Genomic DNA, 16,534 nt, shown 5'->3' on the forward strand with positions numbered 1-16,534 from the left:
CTCTTGGGCTTTCCTGCCTGTGTCCCTTGTTCAGCTGGCAGGAATTTACATGTGACCTAGCAACCCAGTGGAAGAAGTTAGCAAAAATGGTGGTGTGTCAAATTCCTCCCAAACAGAGAACTTAAACTGGCATCAGTTATGACAGCTTTCTATAATTAGGATTGCTCTGTCAAAATGTTCAATATAAAACATTTTTTAAAAAATTTCCATGGCTTTTTGGGTTCCTTGTGACCTTGTCTGCTGATTTTTTTTAATTAGGACAACCATTGAAGCACATCGTAACCCATCAATTCTCTAAATTCCAAAAGAAGGTGGCAGAGGGCCCTTGACCCTAAAGTCTCCTTCCTTCGTAACCACAACTCAGTTAATGATTACAGGAGAATCAAGCAAATTGGAATATATGTCTGCATTTATAAATTATGCAAAATTCCAGAACATTTACAGTATTTCATATTGCATTGCTTGAAGATAGAGATGTGGAGAGTTCTGCTTTTGCCAGAATCTAGACCAGAGTCCAGGGTCCAGAGTCCAGAGTGGTATTGTTTCAACAATAAATCCAGATCTCACTGGCTCTAGTAAGTTCTGAGTCTGTTCTGGAAACAGCTGGCTATATGGAGAGTAGCACAATGTTGCCTCATGTGGCAAATAAGTCTCTTGTCACTACTTAGGTGAAACATCTGAGAAGCTCAAAAGAAGCCAAGAGAGTTTCAATGTCTATTGACATTTCTCAGGGGCTGGCTAGGCATCTTGCATCCCTAACTGCTAGCAATTGTTATGTGGTGGTTGTTTCCATTGCTGTGCAAAATTCTGGAGGAGTCTGTAAGTGCACCCCCTGGAGAAAGGTAATAAATACCTTTAAAAAAGGTTTGAAGGTTTGAGAAATGGGGGCATTGCTCATATAGTGTACACACATCCCAGGTTCACCACTGCTTAGTGATGTAAGAATGCATTGTTTTCTGTTTTGCACTGTATTTGTCACATGCAGCAGTGTTTCCGTTCTGCTGCAGTTTGTCTTTTGCCAGAAACTTAGTTCTTCATCTCACTGCTGCTGTGGCAAAATCACATAACTTACTTAATCATGTAGTTAAGTTATATTGTCATTAAATCATTCCACTCCATTAAACTCAATGCAAAGGAAACACAAAGCAGTGTGCATAATCAGTTACTGCATATATTGTTTGTGGGCTGAAAGCAACAACAGAAGCAGAGAACGACTGTATGGACAGATTAGATTCCCATTCACGGAGCAAATAAGCAAACCTCAGCCATTTCCACTCCTATTTCTGTTTTCGATGGAAAAAGTGTAAGTAGGTATCCTGTTTGACCAGAAGTCACAGTGTTTCGGGGGGAGCAGGGGGCTGATAGGGATGGCAAAGCTGTGGTTTTCCAGATGTTGTTGGATTGAATTTTCCATCATACCTGATGATGGTTCGTCATGCTGCCTGGGACTGATGGAAGTTGAAGTCCAACAACTTCTAGAAGGACACCAGAGGGCATGACTCCAGTATGTACTACAGGAAGTGATGCTTCTCTCCATCTACTTCCAAATCTTTTCTACCTGTCTCCAGTCTACATTCCAAAGGTCAAGAGCCATTTTTTTCTCCCCCTCTCAGTGCAGATGACAAGAAGTATGCAGAATGTGGTGAAGACATCATGTTTATTTCTTGCTGAAGACTCGTTACTTACATCACAATCATGGACTATTTAATAGGATCTTATACTCTCTGAAGAAATCTAAGAATAAATATGAAAAAAGAAAAAAATATTTTATTCCAATGGTCTCTGAAGATATATTTTACATTTTTAAACATACTCTCTTGATTTCATGTTGAATATATATAGACTTATTTGCAGGGGTAAAAAAATCCATCTGAATCTTGTTATGCACCACAAAATAAAAATAAAATTAAAAACCATTCATTGTCCAAAGCAAAGATTAGCTACACATTAATGATGCCACACAGGAAGTGCTCATTGTCCCAGAAAGCCTCCTAGCCATAGTCAACATAGCTCTTCTTTGGAGAAGAAACTGTGGTGGTAAAATGTCACTGTCTTGGAGGACCTCCTACTGGTTCTTCAGGCTGCAAAAAAAAAGGGGGAGGAAGAAGCTTCTTACTCATTTGCAACAGGAATGAAAGCACAAAATTTGAGGGCTCTCTGGAGAGAGGTGGGCCAAAGAACAGGCCTTATCTGTAGTAGCCCCTTTTTTATGGGATGCTCTCTCCAGGGAGGTTAACCTGGCGCCAACCATGTCATCATTTTGGTTATTGAGAGCTGTTTGTTTTCCAGAGTTTTGGGGAGCACCATAATATATATATTATTGCATAGTTAAATCCGCTTTCACTCATGTTTCTGTGGTTTTATTGACATTGACATTTTATTGACATTGACATTTTTTGTTCTAAATTGCTTTGGGACTTACTTAGTGGGAAGTGAGGTACACATTTCACAAACCTAACCAAATGATAAGCTTAGTGGCCATGCTGTGGCAAAGCCCACACACTGTTTTTGTGAAATGCTTCACTCCCCTGGTGAGGGGGAGAACTGGCATATTAAATGTTCAAATTACCTGGGGATGGGGGTCCAACATCTTCAAAATGCCCTTTCCATTCAGGTTCCTTGACTGCAGGACTTTTAGCCACGTGACCACCAACCCCCCCCCCCCCTGCAAAATTTCCTTTTAAAATCTCAAATTAACTCCAGTGTTATGGCATAAACAGCTTGCTGGACCATTTCAATGTTTCCTGCCTGTTTGTATCTTCCCACTGCACTTTAACAAAACACTGCAAAAAAGAGGAGTAAATAAAAGAGCAACCTCAATGAGGTCACATGTAGGATTGCATGTAGGTCTTGGTGTCATTGTACATATAGTTATCAAGATTGTTTGGGGGCCATGTCATTCAGCTCCTGCACCACACCAAAAAAAGAGACTTGATGCAACCATAGGCACAACACAATCACAAAGACTGTTTCTTTGTTGTTGATTTTCCCTTTCCCCATGTGCATGTGAAGACTGAATGCAGCCTGAGACTGGGGGAGAAATGAGTACATTTTAGGCGCATCCAATTGACATGTGACTGCCAATGCACAGGTCCTTTTGGATCCAGAAGAGGGAGGAATGGGGGCGGAAAGAGGGTGGGATGCTACCAGGGCAGAGCAGGCTTAGGCACACACTGCCGACCCGCACAGGGGCCAGGAACCAACACGTGAGCAAAATGGCTGGTGCCTGGTGCAAGTAGGCATTTAAAGATGAATGCACTTTACAAAACAATATGAAAACAGAAACACGGCTATCCTTCAAAATTCACACTTCTTCCAATTTTGCAATTCAGTTTTCCAGCCAAGTAACCTCAAAAAAAAAAAAATGCATATGCTAGGGTAAAGTGTCTACAAAAATGTCTATATTAGTGAAAATAACATGCAAAAATGCATATATAGGGGGAAATTAATTTGCAAAAATTACACACAAATATATTTGGAGAAATAGAATCTCAGGCAGGTGAACTGCCCAATTCCTAGAGGGTTGAATTAGGACGTGGGTAACCAGGGTTCCAATCCTTCCTCAGCCATGAAGTTCACTGGGTGGCCTTGGGTCAGTCACTGCCTCTCAGCCCAACCTCCCTCAAAGGATTAAATGAGGAGCCAGCCTGAGATCCTTGAAGGAAAAGGTGAGGCATAAAGGCAAGCAAAAAATAAATTCTGTGCTCTGCTGGTTTTGCACCAGCAGGACAGAAGGGCCAGAGTAGCTCTGTGTAGAGCAGAAGGTCCCAGGCACAGTCCCCAGAGGACACCCTGGAGAGCCACTGCCAGTGTGGAAAATAGTGAGCTGTATGAACCAGTGGTCTGGCTCAACACAAGGCTGTTCTCTATATTGTTCCTTCTGTGGGGTTCATTATTTTGTCTATTCTTCTTTTCTCTGGTGCTTTCTGTCCCAGTTTCCCCCTCCCACTGGTTGCAATGGGAAGAACAATTGGCACGCCAATGCTGATGCACTTTCCCCCCATTCTTGGTGTGTGTGTCTGGTGAATGGGAGGATCCAATGAATGCTTTCTTCTTGATGGTGCCACTGTTGGACCACAGATGGCAGATTGGTGTAGGGCAGGTGGTGTAGTTGGTGATGCTGGACATGAACATCATCTGTGAACATCTTCTCTGAGGTTGGAGGGGGAGACCCACTCTACCTGGTGGCTGGGATGCCCTCCCAAAAACCACAGGAGAGCATCTAAACAACTAACAGTGAGAGAACAAATGTTTTCTTTTGGGTGCAAAAGTCATTCCATCACTATAATATATATGCCCCTGAAATCCATTACAGATTCAGTGATTTTCAAAATGTGATCAAAATACTTAAACAAATCAAGATAACTATTTCCCCCTTTCAACAAAAAAGAAAGATGAGAACTTTAAATCTCATCATGATGGAACTATTCCAGCCTCTTTCTAGCAGCACAGAAGTATTAAATTAAAGTGCCTTTAAATCCCAATTAGCTTTTATAATTATTCATCTGCTAGAGTTATTATTGCACTACAGACCTCTTTTTCATATATTAGTCAGTTCTCTGCATGAAGCATGAAGCTCATAGAATAAACTTGTGGCTATTAATAAATGCTGCAGCAATTCAAATTACCCCCCAAAATAATAATTTTTTAGAAAAAATGGGGCAGATGTGCTTTATTGCTTTGGTGCTTAACAAAATTTCCTTAAGTTTTATGGAAATCTAACTGGGGAGAGTAACTTGAACATCTCTCAGGAATATATTTTGATTATGTGGGATTTTTACTTTAAAGGCGAATGAAGATGAATGCAATGGAGGAAAACATTGTCTGCCTGGAAATGCAGGGTCATAAAAGCAGACAATGAAGACATTCGATTTTAGTGGCCCTTGTAAAGGTATATTGGGGAAGCTGAGAGAACACTGTGCTTGACAGCAAATTTAAAAATCTGGGGGGTGAGTTAAGGAATAGCATCCCCCCACTCTTTTTTTCTGTTTAGTGGAGCCGACTTTGGAGAAATCAAAGCTAAATCCCAGAAGCTCTTAGCAGTGGTGCCATGGGCTCAGGGTGCTGGCCTAGGATGTGGGAGCCATGATGCTCATTGGGTGAGCTTGGGCCAGTCTCTGTCTCTTAGGCTTGTTGTAAGGATAAAATGTGAAGGGGAAGAACTATCACCACAGCGGTGGTGTGCGGGGTCCGGCCCCAGGTCCCGTGCACCACAGTCCAGAGTCAGGAAGCCAAGGGTCCAAGAGTCAGGAAGCCGAAGCACAGCTAGGTGGGTAGTGTGTTGCTGTGGTAAAGAGCCAGAGGGAAATGCTGGTCTTATATACCCCTCCCGGCCCTTGCCACCAGGTACTACGAGTCTTCTGTCAAGCCTCACCTTGTGCGGCCGCACCTTGCCCTTCCAGGCCAAACTCAGGAAAGCCCCAGACCTGCAAGGCCCTACCAGTCACAGGGCTGGCTCCTGTACATACTCCTTACACTGAGGCTCCAATACTTTGGCCACCACATAAGAAGAGAATACTTTGGCCACCACATAAGAAGAGAAGACTCCCTTGAAAAGCCCCTGATGTTGGGAAAGACTGAGGGCACAAGGAGAAGGGGACGACAGAGAACGAGATGGTTGGACAGTGTTCTTGAAGCTACGAACATGAGTCTGACCAAACTGTGGGAGGCAGTGTATGACAGGAGTGCCTGGCGTGCTCTGGTCCATGGGGTCACGAAGAGTCAGACACGACTAAACAACAACAAAATAATGGTCGAGGTCTGTTTCCGGGCACAAATCAAAGTGCTGGTGATTACGTCAATTAAGCCCCCAACAGCTTGGGGCCCAGACACTGGAAGGACCACCTTCTACAACATGGTAGAATCATCAGGGGCTTTCTTCATATTGCCCCTTCTCCACAACCAGCAGGCAGATACAGTGGTACCTCGGGTTACATACAATTCAGGTTACAGACTCCGCTAACCCAGAAATAGTACCTCGGGTTAAGAACTTTGCTTCAGGATGAGAACAGAAATCGTGCAGTGGTGGCACGGCAGCAGCGGGAGGCCCCATTAGCTAAAGTGGTGCTTCAGGTTAAGAACAGTTTCAGGTTAAGAACGGACCTCCGGAACAAATTATGTAACCAGTATAGTGGCTAGGGAAGGGGGTCATAATAGCTCAGATTTCTTCATTTTTTAAACCCTGTCCACATTCATGTCCAGAAATCCAATTTAAGGCAGGCTAACTTTTTATAAATCTCTTTGAAGTGAAGGTCAACTTCCACTTAACAGAACAGTCACTGCTACTTTGGCTCAGAGGCAAAAAAGCTGAGAGAGAAATCGTTTGCATTGTCTGAAGAATGGAAGGAATAAAAATGCAGTGAGGGGGGTCTAGTCAAGGCCTTTCATATTCATAGATGCTGAGGAAAGGTGAGGTGTGCAGAGGAAATTGCAAGTGAAAAAATATAGAACATGCTAAGAAAAGAAAGGTTCTTTCTTTGCAAGAGAGCAGAAAGGGAAGATGATTGGCGCATGTGATGTTTTCCTTTGCCAAAGGCAAAGTGGGAAACCTTCAGCAGAAGTGGAGCTCAGTGGTGTTGCGTCAACTCACGGCCCTCGGAGTGGGAACGTGCGTCTGGGGGGTGTGCATGTGCCCCGGGGTGTGGGGTGTGGAGGGTGAAGGATCCTGCCATGGCAGTCCAGGCCATGCTGGGAACACCTGCTTCATGCTCCCTGAAAAACCCACGGGGGCTGACTTAAAATGGTCAGCTGATTAAACAGTGAAATAGTGGGATTTTACAAATTGGGGCGGGGGGGAGAACATAAAACTGTTATTTCAAAGTTCTCTTTAAGTTTTCATGAAGAGCCAAAGAGACCATAGAAATTTCCATCTCCTGATACCTGTACACACACACAAGCTTAGGGGACGAGCCCAAATTTCATCATTGCACAATTGCAGGGTTTTAACAGCAGAGAAAAATAAATAAATGAACAATAAAAGTATATAGCACATGTATGGCTTTCCACCAGGTATTTGGTAATCCAAATTTCCAACTGAAATTAAAACCAGAGCAGCACTGAGGGCTTATACACACCTCCATTTGACCTGCCTCTTTCCCCCAGGGAAACTCAATCTTTAGCACTGGATCATCATCATTTCAGTAAAAATAAACTAAATCAAAACTTTAAAACATTTAAAAACATTTAAGAATGGCCTAATCTTTGGAAACAGGTTGCCAGAAATTGCATATTTTAGCCATCAAATGAACAACCATCGAGGACATTTATAAATGCCCCTGAATGCTAATAATGAAGGGACAGATGTACCTCACCATGAGGGGCGTTCCGTAATCAGGGGACCACTAAGAGCCCTAAGGCCCATTCATGGGTCAGCACCAACTGGACAACACTAAGGTGGAATCTACACACATATAAAAACTATTCTGAAAATGCTTTTTAAAAAGCGTTTTTAAAAAATACATTGAATTTTCCATAAGGCAATCTAGTGTCACAATATATATCGCACTTAAAACACATTTAAATGTTTTATTTGCAGCTGTATAGCTGAGTCCCAAGTGACACGACTGCCAACAGAGGCTCATCTGCCGGCCATACGGTCCAAGATGGTTGATACTGGGGGAGGCAATCTTTTAGGTACCTGGATTCCATGCTATTTTGGAGTTTGCATGCAAGTACTAATGACTTGGGACGCGGGTGGCGCTGTGGGTTAAACCACAGAGCCTAGGACTTGCCGATCAGAAGGTCGGTGGTTCGAATCCCCGCGACAGGGTGAACCTAGCAGTTTGACAGCACGTCAAAGTGCAAGTAGATAAATAGGTACCGCTCCGGCGGGAAGGTAAACAGCATTTCCGTGCGCTGCTCTGGTTCGCCAGAAGCGGCTTAGTCATACTGGCCACATGACCCGGAAGCTGTACGCCGGCTCCCTCGGCTAATAAAGCGAGATGAGTGCCCCACCCCAGAGTCAGTCACGACTGGATCTAATGGTCAGGGGTCCCTTTACCTTTACCTTTACTAATGACTTGAATTGGGCCCAGAAACTCACTGGACAAATGAAGCTTGTGCTCTTAAAAATAAAACCTTATATTAAAAAGAAGCTGTGCTATGGCATTTTCTAATGGTGAACTCCACCCCTGAGCAACTGCTAGAGTATTTCTCTTCTCCCCCTGGAGAAATTTAGTGAAATGATCCTCCTGATTTCTCTGACACCAACAGGGTGGATAACTTTTGAGATGCTGCTTACACATAGCTCTAATGTTTTGGCAACAACCCTTCCCACAGCCTTTCTGTCTGTGACAAGTTAGCATGTCAAGAAGAAAGACATTGGCATTCTCTCCCATGTGCCTTCTCTCCCATGTGCCTGGCATTATGAAGAAAGAAAGCTTCCGAGTACATGGCTGCTTTCCGCTACATTCTGAAGTGATTCCAGGAGAGCTACACCATGTAGCAGTTCGAAACCTCTCTCACTCATGCAAGAGAGAGGATCAAAATAGAACTACAGGAAAAGTGAAAAGACAGGTTAACAAGGAAATTGGTTCCCAACATGTTTTGAGATATTCTCAAAAAATGCATGCTTTTGTTTTGTTCCCAGATTTCCCTTGGGTTCAAATCTCTAAATGCAGTGGAAGCCAACTTGCGCAGCTGTCTACATTCCTGTTTTTAAATGTCTAAATCTCTCTCTTGATAGGAAAACCCATCTTAGGTTTCCTGTATTTGAGAATGCAATCCAAAAACTTTCCTCCGTGCCTGTCTCTCCATTATGATCATACTCAAAAGTCAAGGGCACAACCCTAATTTTCAAAATAGATCTGATTGAAGATGGGGGGAGGGCAGTGCGCTTATGCCCCCTCTCTCAGACTTACTCACCAAAATGTCACACCCAGCCAGCCAGCCAGCCAACAAAGGGTTACTCACTTGGTCTGATGTTTGGACCCCTTCAGGTGTGCGTGATACTGTTCTATAGAGTTTAGAGTGACATTGCAGATGTTACAAGTATAGCTCCGCTTAAGACCTGTGGACAGAATGCATCAGAATTAGTTGCACTGTGTTATACTCACAGTGAATTATGGCAACATTTTGCACACACTCTTTGTCTGGCTCTCTGAGCGGCTATTTTGAGCTACAGATCTGCACAAACCTCTGCAAATACATTCAGAACAAGCCAATCTGCCCTTTGCTAATTTTTAGGATCTTCAGATTGATCTGTATATGACACAAATTGACCTGATTTGGTTCATGATTTGACCAAACACATCGCACATCCCGAGTTTTATATCCCACTGCTCTCATACTTAAATCCTTCCATTGAAGCTTAATGGTGCTCAGTTGTGACTGATGATTCCCAAAATGTATAATCTTACATTATGTCTCCCCATTGCTGCAACAGATGGTTCTGCAGCCATTATCAGCTTAACATATGTTACAGTGAATGCCTGAATTTGGTGACAATCCCAGACAAATTTTGTAAATGTCTAAAAACTGGCAAGATTCAGAAGTAAATGTTGACAGTCACCTAAATTGTCACCATTCACTTGTATATAGGTCTGAAAAGCAGGGAATAGTGTCCATTTGCACATGCTCAGAAAATTCATTTTGGACGCTGCATTATAATACATGTTATTATTAGAAATTTGGCTGCGTTTATTAGCATGAATTCACATACTGGAATGATATCACCTGACAAACTCTTGTCTGGTCAGCTACTTAACAAAGGAATGTTAATATTCCTTAATGGTCTGACATCTCTGTCCAGTCTGTAAAAACAGAGCTGTGCAAACATTTTGAAATTTCTTTTTTGACCGTTTGTGAAATTAACAAGAATGCAATGAAACCCTCCAGATTTATTTATTTTTTGAGGAGGGGGGGGGGGGAGAATGCTGTTATCCTGACTTAACTGTAGGAGGTGGCTAAGGCTTTTGTTTTCCTCCCTTGCTATTTCAACTTTTGAAAAAGCTTCTCACAGGATAATGAATGTTCTCTCTGCAGCTTCCCATAGGTCACACTTCATGGAACACCATGGGGACTGATGTAGGGATGTGGGAGAACATTACCAAAAATGGAAAAGGGAGTAGAAATGGTTTCTTCATCCCATGTCCAGAATGGGAATCAATCCAGCTGCTGTTTTCATTCCACAAATGATATGTCATTGATTCCCCCCCCCACTGGATTGCATCATTTGCATTGAAATTAATGGGGTGGAATGCCAATATAATTTGTGCAATTTTGTCACAGCAGACAGTGAGACAAATAATGTTGTTTTTGGCAGAAAACAAAGGACAGTGGAATGGAAACAGTGCTTCATGTGACACAAGGTGGGATGGAAAATGACACCTTCTTGCATCCCTTGAGTGATGCCACATTATGTTGCTCCCAAGGGATCCCAATAAATGCAGTTAGTAATGTGAGGCTCTCTCTGCAGCATCTCTTGATCACACCTTCTGGGGAGACCTGTAAGATCAGCAATAACTGCCTCCCAAAATCTTTGGGGAAATTTCTCTCACCTCCAAAAAGCAGTAGAAAATAGCAAGATAACACACACATTTCCACAGGGAGACTATTTTCACAAAACTGGAGGGAGGGGGGGGATTGGTCCAACCCGGAGGGAAAGTGACAACTATGAATTTGGACAGAGACAGAGAGATGCAGACAGAGGCAGAATTTTCTGCTGGAGTTGGTTTTGACAATATAAAGCCCAGTGCTGCTTGCTTGCCGAAACAGTTATTTTGCTACCTGCCATAGATGTCTACTTGCTTCCACGGTGCTCTGCACCTCTGATTGTACATAAACCAGATATTATAAAGCACCACAAGTCTCCACTGTTTTCTCACTCCATGAAATCAAAACTCAGCAGCAAGCCACACCCTCACTGCTCAGGGGGATGGGTAGCATGTAACAGTATTATCACAACTAATGGTTTAAATAATGAATTGTGTTAGGGATGGGGAACCTTTTTCACCTGAAGGACCATATTCCTTTCTGAGCAGCCTTCCAGGGGCCACATGGTTCTGGTGGGCAGAGACAAAACTGGAGTCCCAAAAAACCCCAACATTTCCAATTGGACTGGAAAAACCTTACTTTTTATTTTATTTATTAAGATAATTTCTACATCTCTAAGTGGAGTACAGAAAACTAAATCAACAATAGACAACCAAAATAATGAATGTTACAAAAAAATAAAACATTTAACACAAATTACTAATAAATCAATCTGTATATAACATTTCCTTCTACTGCTTAAGTGTCTCTCCACTCATCACCCCTCAGCATCCTGGCTTTCAGGCCTCCATGCCTCCATGCTGGCTCTCACTGAGGGCCCAAACAAACTCACAAATCACCCCCCAAATCTCACAATGAAGGAAGTTCCTGAAACCTGCTGACATCACCTACATAGGTTTGTTTTTAATTGACTGGTACCCAAGTGGATGCAGCTTCCTCAGTTGCATGGCGAGTTCCCACCTCCCACCAATAGAAATAAAGACACGTGACACAGATATTTAAGGTTAATGGGCGAAATTAGGCCACAACTTTATTGGTTACAGGTAAAGAGTGGTATTGGCTTAGGCATTGGTCCTATCAGACTACCCAGCTTCAGCCTGCTTGCTTGAAGACCGGGAAGGGTTAACACCAGCAGGTGGAGCCCTGCTGATGCACATCAACTAGGGACTCCCCCAGGGTCACTGCTCGGGGGCGCACTTTAGACCCTGGCCTCCATAGGCTTCGGACGAGGCCACGCCCCCCGGAATCCTTTACCGGACTACTCTTCAATATTTGGGGGAGATGATGGCACTCCTCCCCCCCAACAGATCTGCATAACAATACCCCTACCAATGCCTAATCGCCAAGACCAAGTGAGTTGTGACGATTTGCTACGAGGTAGGTGAAAAACCAAATGGCCTGTGCTAATTTGCCAAGTGGAAAAATTTCCTACCAGGCCCCTTAATGGCAACCAACCAAGGTCCATAGCAAGGTCGAAAGGGGAACCTTAGAGGGTGAGCAGGTGGGAAAACCTTACCAGCTGAGCAGACCCAAAGAGGGAGATCCCGGGGCCGTACTTGCCTTAAATGAGGCAAGCCATGCCCCCAGAGCCAGCTGATTGGCTGGCTCAGGGGATGACGCGGCCCCGAAGATTCCCCTGTTCGCACAGGGGCTGAAGCCAGCCTCCGCGCGTGTGTTGGGGGCGTGAGCCCGCACCACCACTTCCTCCTTATGTCGGAAGTGGCTTTTCCCAACAGTTCAGTTGCACCCCACATGGAGACAGTTTTATTTGTTAAATAATTTTTTATTAATTTTTCATTAATAGCAATCCAATATAAGCCACATTAATACAATATCAAATCACAATACAATTAAAAGAGCCAATTATCCAGTTCCAAATTAAACAATTTGGGGTGACTTCCCGTGTTCTGATTATCAGGAGATGATGATGTTATTCCTTGGTCCTGCTCCAGTTCTCTTAGTTAATCCAAGTACCACAGTTCCGATCTTAATTCTTTATTTTAACAGTCACTGGTGTGATGACTTTCGTTTGTATTTAGCTATTCCATATCCATTAATTTGCAAGTGGAGTTTATATCCTGTAACTTACTGTGTGAAATATTTGTTTATATTGGTCCTTCTCTTCATGTTGTAATCAATCAATCATCTTCAGCCTCATGCCCCCCCCTTCAAGGGCTGAATTCTCAATTATGCCACAGCTTCACGCCATCTTGCCTTTTCAAACTGAAAGTGAGCTGGCATCTGACCATGGCTTTGGGAAGACTTCCAGCATTTTCTTCTTTTAACCTTTCCAATCTACTAACAAGCTGGTGTCTTGCCAAAACCATAACCATAATACAGTGGTGCCTCGCAAGACGAAATTAATTCGTTCCGCAAGTTTTTTCTTCTTGCGAGTTTTCCGTCTTGCGAAGCACTGTTTCCCATAGGAATGCATTGAAAATCAATTAATGTGTTCCTATGGAGACCGCTTGCCAGGCTGGTGGTGCGGAGAAGGGCTTTTTCCCCCACCGCAAGCCTTCAGGACAGGTACGGGAACAGAGGGGAAGGGGCGCAGCGCTTTTCCTCTGTTCCCGGGGCTTGCGTGGGAGGAGGGTTTTTCCTCCCCACCGCCAACATTCCGAACAGCATTCTGAATGTTGGCGGTGGGAAGGAAAACCCTTCTCCCACCCCAAGTCTTCAGGACAGCCATCCGAAGGCTGGCGCGGGGAGAAGGTCTCTCCGCCCCACCGCCCGGCTTCGGAGCAGCCTTCCGAAGCCTGGCGGCGGGAGGAGGTCTCTCCGCCCCACCGCCAGCCTTCGGAGCATCCTTCCGAAGCCTGGCGGCGGGAGGAGGTCTCTCTGCCCCACCGCCAGCCTTCGGAGGAGGTCCGAGGACAGTGGGGAAGATGCACTGCGCTTCCCCGCTGTCCCGGAGATTTCCCTATGGGCTTTCGTCTTGCGAAGGAAGCCCATAGGGAAATTCGTTTTGCGAAGCGCCTCCAAAATGGAAAACCCTTTCGTCTAGCGGGTTTTCCGTCTTGCGAGGCGTTCGTCTTGCGGGGCACCACTGTAAACCAAAGTTAGTGCCCTCTTTAGAAGTAATGCCACCAATCCTCACAACATTTTCACACAGTCTATTTGTTCAAATGATCCATAAAAAATTATGAAGTTCTTGTTATTTCCCTCTTGCATTCCATTAATAGTTGTAATCCATGGATAATTAGATTCATTAGTAATTAATTCTTCTTCAGTGAAGGTTTGCTGAATCATAATGTAGCAGGTGTTTTCAGTCAAACAAAGACAAAGCAGGGGTTCAAGGAAATGACTTTATTTTATAGCTGCAGCTAGACCCCAGTCCTAAACAGACTGGAGTATTGATCTCAGTTCAGATAAAACTTATATACCATAGGTTTTTCAGAAAGCAAATCTGCATGATGTATGAACATATTGTATTGTAGTCCAGAACTTTGACAGGATTTATGAAGCAGGATGTTCTGTTAGCCAAGAAACTGACATGATGCATGAGACATTTGACATGTTACAGATGTAAAGTGGTACAGTGATGTAAAGTGGTACGGTGGTACCTCGCAAGACGAATGCCTCGCAAGACAAAAAACTCGCAAGACGAAAGTGTTTTTGGTTTTTTGAGTTGCTTCGCAAGACGATTTTCCCCATGGGCTTGCTTCACAAGACGGAAACGTCTTGCAAGTTTGTTTCCTTTTTCTTAACACCGTTAATACAGTTGCGACTTGACTTCGAGGAGCAACTCATAGCACGCGGTGTGGTAGCCTTTTTTGAGGTTTTTGAAGACTTTGGTGATTTTTGAAGCTTTTCCAAAACTTTTCCGAAACCGTGCTTCGCAAGACGAAAAAAATCGCAAGACGAAAAAACTCACGGAATGAATTAATTTCATCTTGCGAGGCACCACTGTACCTCAGGTTACAGACACTTCAGGTTACAGACACTTCAGGTTACAGACTCCGCTAACCCAGAAATAGTACCTTGGGTTAAGAACTTTGCTTCAGGATGAGAACAGAAATCGCACGGTGGCAGCAGGAGGCCCCATTAGCTAAAGTAGTACCTGAGGTTAAGAACAGTATCAGGTTAAGAACGGACCTCCAGAACAAATTAAATTCTTAACCTGAGGTATCACTGTACAGGATTTTCTGTCTGCCAGGAAGGTTGACATGACATTCTACTTCCTTTATAAGGTACTTCAAACAACACAAACAGGCTGGACATGTCAATTACTGTCCAGATTAAAGCATTCCAAAGCTGAGATACTGTTTGGCAAGCAAAACATACAAATCCTCATTAGTCCCTTCCTGTAGCATTCTTACAAACTCCAAATGCTGCTTCCTTGCAGCTAAACCTTGCCAACTGCTGAGTCTTCAGTCGGTCAGAGTCCAGTCAAAGCAAACTTTTCACCTCTTCATGAACTGCAGGCCTTGCAGAGAGAAAGTTTCTCCTTTTTACAGGCTTCAGTCTTGGGGTTTATTTTGCAAACCCTAAATAAATTCTGTTTGCTCCTTCCCTCAATAAAACAGCAATTATATTATATTATATTGTATTACACATGGAGCCAGTTCTAGGCTGCAGAAGGTTCAGTTTGGTTTCTCAGGGGCTCCAAGGAGATAACAAATGGGACACCCCTCCACTCATAGCTCTTTCTCTGGCCTCTGCACACCTCTCCTCCTCCAGCCACTACCATGCTTTTCAGGGTACAAAATACCCGTTTCCTTTCTGTCTGCAAAAGGATTACTTGAGCTGCAATCTAGACCCAGAGAGACATCAGCAGTGATATGTCTCTGGGGCTGAATAGGAGCAGAATAGCACTAAGTACTCTCCTTGTTCAAACAAGAGCTGCCATTATCTCCTGCGCATTACCTCCTGGAGTGCAGCTCTTAATCAGCATGAAAATATGGTGCACTTTAAGTGCATGGCATTATTTCTTCCTCCTCTTTCTTTCCCCCTTGGCAGAGGCTTCAGCCCAACCAAGTTGCCATCCTACCCTTGCTCACTTGCTTGGGCCAGAAATGCATGCAGGTTTGCAGACAAAGAGGCAAAAATACCCCCCTTTCTTTTCTTAAAAAAGCAAGAACCAGGAGGGGTTGGCCTGATGCATTGAAGTGAGCGGAATTAAGGCTCCCCCTCAGAACCACAAAATTTACCAGCCAGAGCCAAGTGCAAAAGAGCTGTTTGACAATGGAATGGTCTCCCTCAGGAGGTGGCAGACTCTTGTTCTTGGAGGTTTTTAAGCAGAGGCTGGATGGCCACCTGACATGGGTGCTTGAGCTGAGATCCCCGCATTGCAGGGGGTTGGACTAGATGACCCTCAGGGTCCCTTCCAACTCTACGATTCTATGATTCTATGTACAAGTTGAACAACAACAAAAAAAGAGTGCCTCTGAGAAGCTTCTGATACTAGGAATTGGTTCTCAGTACCAGAAGTGACTTGACCTGAGTGTTATTTCATACAGATTCCCATTCCAGAATCATATTTTGGGTGGGAAAGGATGTTTTGTTGTTGCTATTGTTAAACAACTAGGAGTTAGAAGCAGGGATGGGGAACCTCCACATTTTCCATTACACTGCTACTTACAGCACCCACAAAGTTTGTCCCATGATGATCAGTAAATAATTAATCCCATTTTCATTCCTGTATTTTCCAATATTAAATTTATTGCTTGCTCCCAATAGCTGCATACTTTAATAGCTCTAAGCAGCCAGCTTGTTTCTTTGGTTTTTGTTGTTTTTAATTGGGAGAACATGGGTCTTCTGCTAAAAGTGTCTCTGGATACTGACATTGCAGATCTCAGATTTAGCTTTTCAATCTCACTTTTTTCCTGTTCTTTTTCGGTAATGGAGTGATCTAGGCCAGAAAATGGGGCATTTGCTCTGTTCACAAAACCTTTTATTTTGGAAATCACTTGCTTCTGGCAGAGCAATAACAACACTTTGTGCTTATATAACACCTTTCACTGGAGGCCTTCAAAAGGGCTTGGATACATGCATCTCTGAGAACCTTTGTGGCCTGTCAGGTTGATGCTGGAGTTTAGAACTG

The 16,534-nt window shown here is 43.7% G+C and overlaps 1 protein-coding gene across 6 annotated transcripts in view; it reads right to left on the reverse strand.

The window, feature by feature from the left end:
• Positions 1 to 387: 387 nt before the first annotated feature.
• ZMAT4 (zinc finger matrin-type 4) overlaps positions 388 to 16,534 on the reverse strand; it is a 185,910-nt gene continuing 169,763 nt past the window's right edge. For 3 of the 6 annotated variants that reach the window (XR_003707994.2, XR_003707992.2, XR_003707991.2), the window contains 2 exons: positions 8,911 to 9,007; positions 388 to 2,081 (listed from right to left, as the gene is read on the reverse strand). Coding sequence is in view for 2 of the 6 variants with exons in the window: in XM_028741512.2 (XP_028597345.1) it covers positions 1,716 to 1,734; positions 8,911 to 9,007 (116 nt within the window). In the remaining 4 variants the exon portion in view is untranslated. The remainder of the gene's footprint in view (positions 2,082 to 8,910; positions 9,008 to 16,534) is intronic. The other 3 variants (XR_003707993.2, XM_028741512.2, XM_028741513.2) reach the window with 3 other exon arrangements.

Source organism: Podarcis muralis, chromosome 7 (genome assembly GCF_964188315.1).
Source record: "Podarcis muralis chromosome 7, rPodMur119.hap1.1, whole genome shotgun sequence".
NCBI classification, from domain to species: domain Eukaryota; kingdom Metazoa; phylum Chordata; class Lepidosauria; order Squamata; family Lacertidae; genus Podarcis; species Podarcis muralis.